This window comes from Colias eurytheme, chromosome 11, assembly GCF_061535395.1.
Source record: "Colias eurytheme isolate Ceu_HAF_F1 chromosome 11, ilColEury1 Martin Lab GWU primary, whole genome shotgun sequence".
NCBI classification, from domain to species: Eukaryota; Metazoa; Arthropoda; class Insecta; order Lepidoptera; family Pieridae; genus Colias; species Colias eurytheme.
The window spans coordinates 575,720-589,409 of record NC_142990.1 but is presented as its reverse complement, the minus strand read 5'-3'; the positions used below and the strand labels follow the sequence as shown (position 1 = coordinate 589,409).

Sequence of the window (13,690 nt, the reverse complement as noted above, 5' to 3'; positions counted from 1 at the left end):
CGATGCCGAAGTTAGAAGACAAGAAGCTCATGATGTGGCTCAGTTACGGCGAAGTCTTCGTAACCAAGCAAGGACTTTGAGCATGACAGATGTTGAGTTCAAGGCACACTACAGAATCTCCCAAGATTCATTTGAAGAGTTGTGTTATGGACTAGCTCCACTAATGGCTAGATCAAAGAGGCAAACAAAGGTTTCTGTAGAGTGTAAGGTAAGAAATTGTTATAAATTCTTGACTTGAATACATTCATAATATTGTTAGCAGCATTGCAAGACCATGTTTGTAGTATGCCCATTTATTAAATTATAATAATCACTTTTCAGGTCTTAACAGCTCTGTCTTTCTATGCAACGGGTTCATACCAAAAGCCAGTAGGAATGAGCTTTTTGCATGGTTTAAGCCAGCCTAGTGTGTCAAATGCTGTGAGAGAAGTGACAACAGCACTAAACAATATTAATATACTGAATAAGTATATTAAATTTCCACAAACACAGCAAGAAAGAAATATCATCATTAACAAGTAAATTTCTATACCTATTTGATATGTAGGTACCATGAAAGTTTCACATATTTCTAATTTTGTCTATAATTCCAGATTTTATAATAAATTTGGAATTCCTGGTGTCCTGGGCTGTGTTGATGGTACACATGTGGCATTAGTGAAGCCTTCAGAGCATGAAGAACGTTTTTTTAACAGAAAACATTATCATTCTAGAAATGTTCAAATAGTAAGTACTCACTTACTTAACTAAGCTTTAATTTATTTATTACCTATATTTAGTTTGTACGAACCTTTTATTACTACAATTATTAAAAAACTGACTTGCACAATGTTTCTAATACTGTGAGAATATAAGAATTAATTTCTTGTAAATAATGTTTTTTTTAGATATGTGACAGTGATCTTAATATTTTAAATGTGGATGCTACTTTTGGCGGAGCTACTCATGATGCATATATTTGGCGCAATTCGGAAATAAATAATCATTTGCAGCAGCTTCATAATAATGGTGAAAGCATTTGGTTATTAGGTAATTATTTTTTGTATTATTAATGTAGTGTGTGTGTTAAGTGTAACAGAATTAATGTTCAAAAATACCTGTTTACTAAATATTTTAATTTTATTATTTATTTTATTTCATTTTTAGATATCAATTTTGTAGTAATTTATACATTATAAAACACTGACTATGCTTTACATTTGCAGGCGACTCTGGATATCCACTGCGGCCATGGCTTCTGACTCCTATTGTTAACGCTGTTCCTGGGACTGCAGAAGAGCATTACACAAATGTCCACTGCAGTGCTAGGAATACTGTTGAACGTTGCATAGGAGTTTTGAAAACTCGTTGGCGATGTTTGTTGGCACATAGAGTACTGCATTATGACCATCACACTGTAGCAAAAATCATAAATGCATGCTGTGTTTTACACAACATCGCTAACCAACAAGGAACAGAAGTCATAGAGCTATCAGATGAATATACTAGACATGATTCTGACCGCCAAATATCTGACACCATCAGCATTGATGATGAAACACACCAATTAGAACGTGGTCGTTTACAGCGATCACTTATTATGCAGCGTCTATGGAGGGAGAGGAGACCATAGCCTTTATTTAGCGTTGTACAAACTTTTTCTAGTATTTAAACCTAAGAATATTTATATTTATATAGCAGAAACCAATGATGATATCATTGTTAATATTTGTGTGTGGTTAATAAATATACTGAAATAAAGGCACTAACTCACCACCTGTAATGTAACGTTACAAAGTCGAGCATTACATAGGCAAGCTAGGAAAAACTGTCATCACAAAATCGAACCTGAAATGTTAGATTATAGATTGTGAGGAAGCACCTTATTCAAAAAGAATGTACTTGAACTATCTGTAGGTACTTACTAATAATTGTGTAGAGATAAAAATATTATACAGTAGCACCTCGTTAAGTCGAACCTCGATAAGTCAAAAACCTCCAAATCTCGAAAAAATGTCTTGTTCCCTTCCCTTCAAACCCGAAAACCTCTATTACTTGAAATTTTGTCCCTCTGTTAGTCGAAATAATCACCAAGTCCCTCCAAGCCATTTTGGTACATATTTTCACTCTATACCTCGAAAAATCAAATTTGACCTCTGTATCTCGAACATAGCAACGTTTTATTTTACAACCTTTATAACTTGATGATTTGGAATTTATTACCTCTATTGTTCGAACAAAAATAAGTTACCGACTTTAAGAATTTGCCGACAGTGCAAGTACACTATTGCAAGTAAACATTTTAGGAGTATACGATAATTATATTAATTTATGACTCACGAAACACGTGTTTGCGTTAAGTATCTGATGATGAAATTATCGATTCAGTAGCTCAGAAAACCGATACTAATGATTAAGATGACATAGAAGATGTGAATAGTACATGCGCTCCATGGGTTTCCATTAAAGAGGCAAGAACCGCATTGAATACCTTACGAAATTTTATAAAGCAAACCAGTATCTTTGAAAAAGAAGAATTTTCTGCTCTTTATAGATTATAAAATGCTAGAGAACTTTTAAAGCCATATTTTTTATTTTAAAATGATTTGAAATAATGTTGATTTATAAGAAATAAAAACATGTTTGTGACCTCTGCAAGTTGAATTTTAATTTATTTTACCTCTCTAAGTTAAAATTTATAAGAATAAACCTCAAACTCTATATGTCGAATCAAAATCCGCCTAAGTCGAAATTCTCCATAAGTTGAAAACTCTATAACTCGAATTTTTTGGCGTCTCCCTTGATATTCGACTTATAGAGGTGCTACTGTACATAGCAAAAGTAGTTTATGATAATAAGTAGTTAATTTAATACTGTTCACTGATGATATTATTTTAAATTTAAGAGTTTAGTTTGGGCATATAATATGTAATTATTGTATCGTTATTATTTGGTTACTTATTTTTAGTTTTACAATTTTTAGATTATTAGAAGATTTAGATTATGTTTAGATTATAAATATAATGATTATCTTGTGTACTGAACCTTTCTATTTTTGTGGTGTGATTGTGTGATGCAATAAACATGTCTATGTATGAGTCAATGTGTACTGAAACCTTAGGTATGTACCTTCTACCTTCATATTTCACTTGTGTAAATTAATTCAATTTTTTATATCAGATATTTCAAATATTAATAACTATGTTAGTAAAAAAATGAAATATTTTCAAATAAAACAATTTTAAAAATGTGAATGAGAAAAATGTCACAATATAGAATGTATAACGAATAATAATTAATCAGATTTTGAATACTTAATGTCAAAAATAATGAATTTGGAATTAAAATAATGATAACACAAACAATTAAATAAAATAAATGTTATTTATTTTCTAAACAATTTTTTAATACATTGGTTAGTTCGCGCAGCGCCTGAGCCAGAGTCTCTGTAAGGGCTAGTTGTCTGCGCGATATATCTAACTCGTCCCTCCTAGCCTCTGCAATTATCATCATTGCATCTACCAGCTTCTGCTCCGCGTCGATCCGTCTATTTTCCATATCAACGATCCAAGACGGGTCAACTCTTTGACGAGTCCTGAGATCAGATATATTGCGGCTCCTAACAGAGCTCCTGGGTAGTCGCCGTGACACTGGACTATCTGTAAAGAAAAAAATATTATAATTACAACTAAATAATTTAAAGCATTCGTATTTCAACTTTCAGTTCATAGGAAGCACCACCAGCTTTCAAGTAAAAAAAAGAAAAATTAAAATTTGTTCAACCAGTCAATAGTTCTGACTTCTGAGTTCTGACATCAAAAATATTAAAAAATAAAAGTGACAATTAGAACTATATCTGACCAGCATTTGATCTAGGACCCCGCGTCCTGTTAGGGTCAGCAGAAGCCGCCTGCACTCTATCTGAAACTAATAAGATAGGATATTTTGAAGCAACAGTATGTTTGCAATTTTGAAATATTTGAATCATTTGTCAGGTTTAAAACAATATAGATAATCGCACGTATAATAAATATTATACATGCGAAAGTAACTCTGTCTGTCTGTCTGTTACGCAATCACGCCTTAACTACTAAACCAATTTGCATTAAATTTGGTATAGAGATATTTTGATACCCGAGAAAGGACATAGGCTACTTTTTACCCCGGGACATAGGATAGGTTTTATTCCGGAAATCCCACGGGAACAGGAACTATGCGGGTTTTTCTTTGACTGCGCGGGCGATGCCGCGGGTGGAAAGCTAGTTCAATATAAATCTCTATGTAAATACCAAATTTTACCTAAATTGTTAAGAGTTACATATAATAACTGATTGTTTATGTAGGTATGTTTTTCTTATATTATTTATGTAATGTAGATGTATAAGCTCAACTAACAAACTTTACCAGTATTTCCTCTCGTTGATGGTGATATTGGCGTTGTGGTCTGCCCAATATCTATGAGCCGTTCACTGGCTGGTGGTGGTGGAGAAGACTCTCTAAAATTGAAAGGGTTTTGGATAAATTATATACTTAAGTAACAGATTTTTTTTCACTCCGAAGTTGGTTAAAATAAATGTCTGTTTACCTATGGTTATCTCTACACATTCAGTTGCTATATCCTCATAGATGGCCGAGGAGGTACTTGGTGTTGGTATAGGCTGCAATGCAAAAATATGATTAGAATCATTACATATTAATTTCAAGGATAAAAGACTATTTTTTTTCTCTTACAAATGCTGGCACTCTATGCTGAGTATCTCCATATGCAGCACCCTCTCCAATAATGGCCAACACCTTTTTATCAATTTCTGATAAGTCGTCTTTACAAGCCGGCCCACCACCAGTGCCAGAAGCTGCCCGTCTTTGGGCTGATGCCCTCGCCTTTACCTTATGCTTCAGGTCAGCCCAATACTGTAAGCATAATGCATGCAAGCTTATTTAAATTTATTTGTTTGAAACCCACAGCTCTTAATATATATATATATATAGTTATATATATATTATATATAGTTTATATAAACTTTTTTTTAACCTTTTATAAACTATAATTTTATGCATCAATATGGAATTGATGTACTAAAAATGCAAGTAGGTAGGTATAGACAGCTATTTAGTATTTCTATTTTCTGTGGTGTAAAAATACACACATGGCAGTGTGAAATCAAGTGATGTGTTAGAAATATGAGGAAAAAAAGATTCAAATTGTATAGAAATAGCAAATAAATAATTATTTATCAAATAGGTATACTTACACGTTTCCAGCGATATCCAGATTTTGAGGCACCACTGCCATGGGCGTTTAATTTGGAAGCTAGTTCTTCCCACTGGCGATCGACTGTTTCTTTCGATCGTGGACCCAAACCAACGCCTTTGGCCAGAGCCTGATGCTCCATTAAATAATTAAGGAGGTCCTCTAATTGAGACTTGGAAACTCGGTGTTCCATTTTTTTCAACTGAAAAATTCACAATATTTTGTGAGTAAATAAGTAACGTTTAATGCATATATTGTAACTAGCGCCTTCATAAACAAAGAGTTAGACTTACCTACTTGTGCAAAATTACGAAAATTGTAACACTAATATTCACCGCTGAGCACAAACCACGACAAATCACATTCACGAACTGATTACTGAATACCTTTCCCATATCCCAGTAATAATATATTACGTTGTTTATGTGACAAGACCCACTTACAAGGGTTATCGCAAAAAAAATCCCTGGAGTGGTCATGCTGGGATCCATCCACTTCACAAGTTTCTTAATCTTAACTTTCATAATAGTTTTTTGCTAACGCAGATCACAGATGTGACGCAGTTATGAATATGAGAGCGAGTATTGTTTAACAAACATACGTAGTACCACCAGTTGCCACCTGATTGTGAGTGGCGCTGCTTTCCATACAAAATCAAGTGCATCGGTCGCAGGAAGCAGATGTTGTGCGACAGCGGCGCAACAGCTTACATAATACGAAATTTTTTGACGTTTCGCGACCAGTCGCAAACCTGTCGCGTTGCTGTTGCGCGTCGCTTGCTATCTGCTAATTTTTAGCTAATAAGGCTGCCGCTGCCTTATTACGGATCTTGCAGACGATCAGCAACAACCAAAAATTGCGCAATAGTTGTTGTCAAACGTCTATTTCTTATTACGTAAAAGCAGACAACAAGCAGACAATCTGCCGTCAACAGTGCTGCCTCTGTCGAGCAACTGAAAAACTAAAAATGCAGTTGTCGCTAATAAAAACTCAAAGGTTGCTTTGCAAACGGTATTAGCTATGACTTGCGACAGCCACACGACAGCAACTACCAAGCAATTGATTTGTCAAATATGCGACAGCTCTAATGCTTGTTGTTGACTTGTTGCTGGTTGTAATAGGAACAATAAAGTATATAAAAATCTCAAAATAAAATAAAAATTATAGTTTAGAAGATTGATTCTTAACTGAGATCATCGAATACTTAAAAAAACTTATTAAAATATATTACGGTAAGTGTGCAAAATATTTTCATCGGTCTAGAAAAGGTGTTCGACAAGTTTTCGAATATAATTTTACTAATAATTACATATTAAATTTACTTTCGGGAATATTAATCATACCTTCTTAGACAGTTTTATATAAAATGGCACGAGCATTCTTATTAATTGAGGCACTCGAGGCCGAAGTTAGAAGACAAGAAGCTCATGATGTGGCTCAGTTACGGCGAAGTCTTCGTAACCAAGCAAGGACTTTGAGCATGACAGATGTTGAGTTCAAGGCACACTACAGAATCTCCCAAGATTCATTTGAAGAGTTGTGTTATGGACTAGCTCCACTAATGGCTAGATCAAAGAGGCAAACAAAGGTTTCTGTAGAGTGTAAGGTAAGAAATTGTTATAAATTCTTGACTTGAATACATTCATAATATTGTTAGCAGCATTGCAAGACCATGTTTGTAGTATGCCCATTTATTAAATTATAATAATCACTTTTCAGGTCTTAACAGCTCTGTCTTTCTATGCAACGGGTTCATACCAAAAGCCAGTAGGAATGAGCTTTTTGCATGGTTTAAGCCAGCCTAGTGTGTCAAATGCTGTGAGAGAAGTGACAACAGCACTAAACAATATTAATATACTGAATAAGTATATTAAATTTCCACAAACACAGCAAGAAAGAAATATCATCATTAACAAGTAAATTTCTATACCTATTTGATATGTACCATGAAAGTTTCACATATTTCTAATTTTGTCTATAATTCCAGATTTTATAATAAATTTGGAATTCCTGGTGTCCTGGGCTGTGTTGATGGTACACATGTGGCATTAGTGAAGCCTTCAGAGCATGAAGAACGTTTTTTTAACAGAAAACATTATCATTCTAGAAATGTTCAAATAGTAAGTACTCACTTACTTAACTAAGTTTTAATTTATTTATTACCTATATTTAGTTTGTACGAACCTTTTATTACTACAATTATTAAAAAACTGACTTGCACAATGTTTCTAATACTGTGAGAATATAAGAATTAATTTCTTGTAAATAATGTTTTTTTTAGATATGTGACAGTGATCTTAATATTTTAAATGTGGATGCTACTTTTGGCGGAGCTACTCATGATGCATATATTTGGCGCAATTCGGAAATAAATAATCATTTGCAGCAGCTTCATAATAATGGTGAAAGCATTTGGTTATTAGGTAATTATTTTTTGTATTATTAATGTAGTGTGTGTGTTAAGTGTAACAGAATTAATGTTCAAAAATACCTGTTTACTAAATATTATTTATTTTATTTCATTTTTAGATATCAATTTTGTAGTAATTTATACATTATAAAACACTGACTATGCTTTACATTTGCAGGCGACTCTGGATATCCACTGCGGCCATGGCTTCTGACTCCTATTGTTAACGCTGTTCCTGGGACTGCAGAAGAGCATTACACAAATGTCCACTGCAGTGCTAGGAATACTGTTGAACGTTGCATAGGAGTTTTGAAAACTCGTTGGCGATGTTTGTTGGCACATAGAGTACTGCATTATGACCATCACACTGTAGCAAAAATCATAAATGCATGCTGTGTTTTACACAACATCGCTAACCAACAAGGAACAGAAGTCATAGAGCTATCAGATGAATATACTAGACATGATTCTGACCGCCAAATATCTGACACCATCAGCATTGATGATGAAACACACCAATTAGAACGTGGTCGTTTACAGCGATCACTTATTATGCAGCGTCTATGGAGGGAGAGGAGACCATAGCCTTTATTTAGCGTTGTACAAACTTTTTCTAGTATTTAAACCTAAGAATATTTATATTTATATAGCAGAAACCAATGATGATATCATTGTTAATATTTGTGTGTGGTTAATAAATATACTGAAATAAAGGCACTAACTCACCACCTGTAATGTAACGTTACAAAGTCGAGCATTACATAGGCAAGCTAGGAAAAACTGTCATCACAAAATCGAACCTGAAATGTTAGATTATAGATTGTGAGGAAGCACCTTATTCAAAAAGAATTTACTTGAACTATCTGTAGGTACTTACTAATAATTGTGTAGAGATAAAAATATTATACATAGCAAAAGTAGTTTATGATAATAAGTAGTTAATTTAATACTGTTCACTGATGATATTATTTTAAATTTAAGAGTTTAGTTTGGGCATATAATATGTAATTGTAATAATTATTTAAATTTTTTCTGGTTATTATTGTATCGTTATTATTTGGTTACTTATTTTTAGTTTTACAATTTTTAGATTATTAGAAGATTTAGATTATGTTTAGATTATAAATATAATGATTATCTTGTGTACTGAACCTTTCTATTTTTGTGGTGTGATTGTGTGATGCAATAAACATGTCTATGTATGAGTCAATGTGTACTGAAACCTTAGGTATGTACCTTCTACCTTCATATTTCACTTGTGTAAATTAATTCAATTTTTTATATCAGATATTTGTAATATTAATAACTATGTTAGTAAAAAAAATAAAATATTTTCAAATAAAACAATTTTAAAAATGTGAATGAGAAAAATGTCACAATATAGAATGTATAAGAATAATAATTAATCAGATTTTGAATACTTAATGTCAAAAATAATGAATTTGGAATTAAAATAATGATAACACAAACAATTAAATAAAATAAAAGTTATTTATTTTCTAAACAATTTTTTAATACATTGGTTAGTTCGCGCAGCGCCTGAGCCAGAGTCTCTGTAAGGGCTAGTTGTCTGCGCGATATATCTAACTCGTCCCTCCTAGCCTCTGCAATTATCATCATTGCATCTACCAGCTTCTGCTCCGCGTCGATCCGTCTATTTTCCATATCAACGATCCAAGACGGGTCAACTCTTTGACGAGTCCTGAGATCAGATATATTGCGGCTCCTAACAGAGCTCCTGGGTAGTCGCCGTGACACTGGACTATCTGTAAAGAAAAAAATATTATAATTACAACTAAATAATTTAAAGCATTCGTATTTCAACTTTCAGTTCATAGGAAGCACCACCAGCTTTCAAGTAAAAAAAAGAAAAATTAAAATTTGTTCAACCAGTCAATAGTTCTGACTTCTGAGTTCTGACATCAAAAATATTAAAAAATAAAAGTGACAATTAGAACTATATCTGACCAGCATTTGATCTAGGACCCCGCGTCCTGTTAGGGTCAGCAGAAGCCGGTGCCTGCACTCTATCTGAAACTAATAAGATAGGATATTTTGAAGCAACAGTATGTTTGCAATTTTGAAATATTTGAATCATTTGTCAGGTTTAAAACAATATAGATAATCGCACGTATAATAAATATTATACATGCGAAAGTAACTCTGTCTGTCTGTCTGTTACGCAATCACGCCTTAACTACTAAACCAATTTGCATTAAATTTGGTATAGAGATATTTTGATACCCGAGAAAGGACATAGGCTACTTTTTACCCCGGGACATAGGATAGGTTTTATTCCGGAAATCCCACGGGAACAGGAACTATGCGGGTTTTTCTTTGACTGCGCGGGCGATGCCGCGGGTGGAAAGCTAGTTCAATATAAATCTCTATGTAAATACCAAATTTTACCTAAATTGTTAAGAGTTACATATAATAACTGATTGTTTATGTAGGTATGTTTTTCTTAAATTATTTATGTAATGTAGATGTATAAGCTCAACTAACAAACTTTACCAGTATTTCCTCTCGTTGATGGTGATATTGGCGTTGTGGTCTGCCCAATATCTATGAGCCGTTCACTGGCTGGTGGTGGTGGAGAAGACTCTAAAATTGAAAGGGTTTTGGATAAATTATATACTTAAGTAACAGATTTTTTTTCACTCCGAAGTTGGTTAAAATAAATGTCTGTTTACCTATGGTTATCTCTACACATTCAGTTGCTATATCCTCATAGATGGCCGAGGAGGTACTTGGTGTTGGTATAGGCTGCAATGCAAAAATATGATTAGAATCATTACATATTAATTTCAAGGATAAAAGACTATTTTTTTTCTCTTACAAATGCTGGCACTCTATGCTGAGTATCTCCATATGCAGCACCCTCTCCAATAATGGCCAACACCTTTTTATCAATTTCTGATAAGTCGTCTTTACAAGCCGGCCCACCACCAGTGCCAGAAGCTGCCCGTCTTTGGGCTGATGCCCTCGCCTTTACCTTATGCTTCAGGTCAGCCCAATACTGTAAGCATAATGCATGCAAGCTTATTTAAATTTATTTGTTTGAAACCCACAGCTCTTAATATATATATATAGTTATATATACATATATATATATATTATATAGTTAATATAAACTTTTTTTTAACCTTTTATAAACTATAATTTTATGCATCAATATGGAATTGATGTACTAAAAATGCAAGTAGGTAGGTATAGACAGCTATTTAGTATTTCTATTTTCTGTGGTGTAAAAATACACACATGGCAGTGTGAAATCAAGTGATGTGTTAGAAATATGAGGAAAAAAAGATTCAAATTGTATAGAAATAGCAAATAAATAATTATTTATCAAATATACTTACACGTTTCCAGCGATATCCAGATTTTGAGGCACCACTGCCATGGGCGTTTAATTTGGAAGCTAGTTCTTCCCACTGGCGATCGACTGTTTCTTTCGATCGTGGACCCAAACCAACGCCTTTGGCCAGAGCCTGATGCTCCATTAAATAATTAAGGAGGTCCTCTAATTGAGACTTGGAAACTCGGTGTTCCATTTTTTTCAACTGAAAAATTCACAATATTTTGTGAGTAAATAAGTAACGTTTAATGCATATATTGTAACTAGCGCCTTCATAAACAAAGAGTTAGACTTACCTACTTGTGCAAAATTTCGAAAATTGTAACACTAATATTCACCGCTGAGCACAAACCACGACAAATCACATTCACGAACTGATTACTGAATACCTTTCCCATATCCCAGAAATAATATATTACGTTGTTTATGTGACAAGACCCACTTACAAGGGTTATCGCAAAAAAATCCCTGGAGTGGTCATGCTGGGATCCATCCACTTCACAAGTTTCTTAATCTTAACTTTCATATTAGTTTTTTGCTAACGCAGATCACAGATGTGACGCAGAACTATGAATATGAGAGCGAGTATTGTTTAACAAACATACGTAGTACCACCAGTTGCCACCTGATTGTGAGTGGCGCTGCTTTCCATACAAAATCAAGTGCATCGGTCGCAGGAAGCAGATGTTGTGCGACAGCGGCGCAACAGCTTACATAATACGAAATTTTTTGACGTTTCGCGACCAGTCGCAAACCTGTCGCGTTGCTGTTGCGCGTCGCTTGCTATCTGCTAATTTTTAGCTAATAAGGCTGCCGATTCATGCCCCACTTAAATACTTACTTGATACATTTCATGAATTCAAAACATGATCTTTTTGGCATTTTTGATGGTTGTTTAATAGGATAAAAGGATTGTGTTTGATCGAAATCAGGAAATTTACAATTTTTTTTTAATAAATATCTACTTAGTTATAGTTATAGTTACTTATAGTTAGTGGTTATGAATCTATCATCTCTTTCTGTCATCTTACTATAACTTATTAATAGAAAGTTATTTCCTAGGCCTTATTTTAGTCACTGAGCGAGATTATTTGGCTGTAATAATAGTAGTGGGATTGAAGCTCGTAAGCATTACCCTCTTCAAGTATAATCATAAACTAAGACAAGAACGAATATGTTTCTACGAATTTTTCAATCAATTTACTTAAGAATTGTTTTCCCAGTTACGGCGAGTTTGAAGTATTTTTAATTTATTATAAATTAAATCTTATTTCAAGTCCTTATTACATTGTACACGTAATAATATAGACAATGTTAAAACGTTATTTGTTTACCTAATTATCATAAAACTGAAAGTTTATATGCTTTAACTTTTAACTACACGTTAAACTTTTTAGTTTCTTGTACAACTATTACCGAAGAATCTTTTGATAGATAATATTAACAGCTAATAGCTTATATCCTACTAATATAATTAATTTGAGTTTGTAAGGATGGATGTGTATGAAGTTTGGTACAGAAGTAGATAATTCTGTATAATTAGTCGGAATTACCCCAGCACTTTTTACCGGTCACTACGCGATTGAAGTATCGGGCTCGAGATATTATATCAACTGGCACAGCTGTTATATGTATAGGGTAAAATTCTTGTATACATATGTAGATATAGCTAGGAACTACATGATATAATATATTTCGATTTATATATATTTCGAGACTCGAGAGAGAAGCAGTTAGCGCAAGCATGAAGACACGATGTTAAGCGGCAGCGAGTCACGAACATTAGTTAGCATTATACATAAGAAGATTGTAACAATAAGAGCGACATACCTGACATGTCTAGCTTTTTTAACTGACAGCATTACTTTATACCCGTCCCAAAAACCATCTAACATACTGTAACGTCCAGAGATAAAAAGTTACTCACCACTACGATAAACAATGAACATGTCACAAAGTAAACAGCTGTTCCATGAGTTAGGGCCAGGGCCTCCCCCTAGGAAGGCGTTCACGGGAAGGGGAGTGGGTAATTTATGAGTCATGCGGGAAATTAGCGAGTGGACGTCGTAATGAACGAATTGTAGATGTTAGCTTCGAATTAGATATAATTGTTAGTTAATATGAGAGATTATTTTCTAATGAGTTAATTACTTGATTATAAGAAGCACCGGTTGGGAGGTTATATAGACAGGGTCTATAATGTATTTATCTTTTTACTCATCAAATCGTAATTTTATTTTTTTTCCCTCACGATAAATCCTCAAAAAATATATCATAGATATATTATTTTTATTTTCCTATCAAGCCAAACACATTACACGTCTAGTAATAAAGATGTAAAATGGATAGCTATAAGTAGTAGACTAGTAGCAGGGTGAAGGTGGAACAATCGTGAGATGCGCTCTTATGCGAAGCGCAGACCTGAGAGCAGAGAATGTTGGAGGCGCTACATATTAATATACCGTCATTAAATTTTTTTATTCAAATTTTTCCGGGATAAAACCTAAACTACGTGTTAATCCAAGTTACCCTCTATACATATGTGTGCCAAATTTCATTGTAATCGGTTCAGTAGTATTTGCGTGAAAGAGTAACAAACATACACACACTGCACACAAATACATCCATCCTCACAAACTTTCGCAATTATAATATTGATAGGAAAGGATAGGATAGGATCAATATCAGAAAA

At 33.6% G+C, this 13,690-nt stretch overlaps 2 protein-coding genes across 4 annotated transcripts; both read right to left on the bottom strand.

Annotated features, from left to right (window-relative positions):
- Positions 1–3,349: 3,349 nt before the first annotated feature.
- Positions 3,350–6,035, bottom strand: LOC149904316 (uncharacterized). Of its 2 annotated transcripts, none has more exons than XM_090107344.1 (7): positions 5,528–6,035; positions 5,232–5,432; positions 4,711–4,890; positions 4,565–4,637; positions 4,384–4,473; positions 3,841–3,906; positions 3,350–3,638 (listed from the first exon to the last, which is right to left on the bottom strand). In XM_090107344.1, exons 2-7 carry the CDS (start codon positions 5,421–5,423, stop codon positions 3,361–3,363), a joined length of 879 nt encoding a protein of 292 aa, XP_089963470.1. In that variant the 5' UTR covers positions 5,424–5,432; positions 5,528–6,035; the 3' UTR covers positions 3,350–3,360. The 2 variants fall into 2 exon arrangements, with proteins under 2 accessions (XP_089963470.1, XP_089963469.1); XM_090107343.1 differs by having other exon boundaries at positions 5,524–6,031.
- Positions 6,036–9,128: 3,093 nt separating this feature from the next.
- LOC149904315 (uncharacterized) lies at positions 9,129–11,813 on the bottom strand. 2 transcript variants are annotated; one of them, XM_090107341.1, is made up of 7 exons: positions 11,295–11,813; positions 11,003–11,203; positions 10,480–10,659; positions 10,334–10,406; positions 10,146–10,244; positions 9,609–9,677; positions 9,129–9,406 (listed from the first exon to the last, which is right to left on the bottom strand). In XM_090107341.1, the coding sequence occupies exons 2-7, from the start codon at positions 11,192–11,194 to the stop codon at positions 9,129–9,131; spliced, it is 891 nt and encodes a 296-aa protein (XP_089963467.1). In that variant the 5' UTR covers positions 11,195–11,203; positions 11,295–11,813. The 2 variants fall into 2 exon arrangements, with proteins under 2 accessions (XP_089963467.1, XP_089963468.1); XM_090107342.1 differs by having other exon boundaries at positions 11,299–11,813.
- Positions 11,814–13,690: the final 1,877 nt, after the last annotated feature.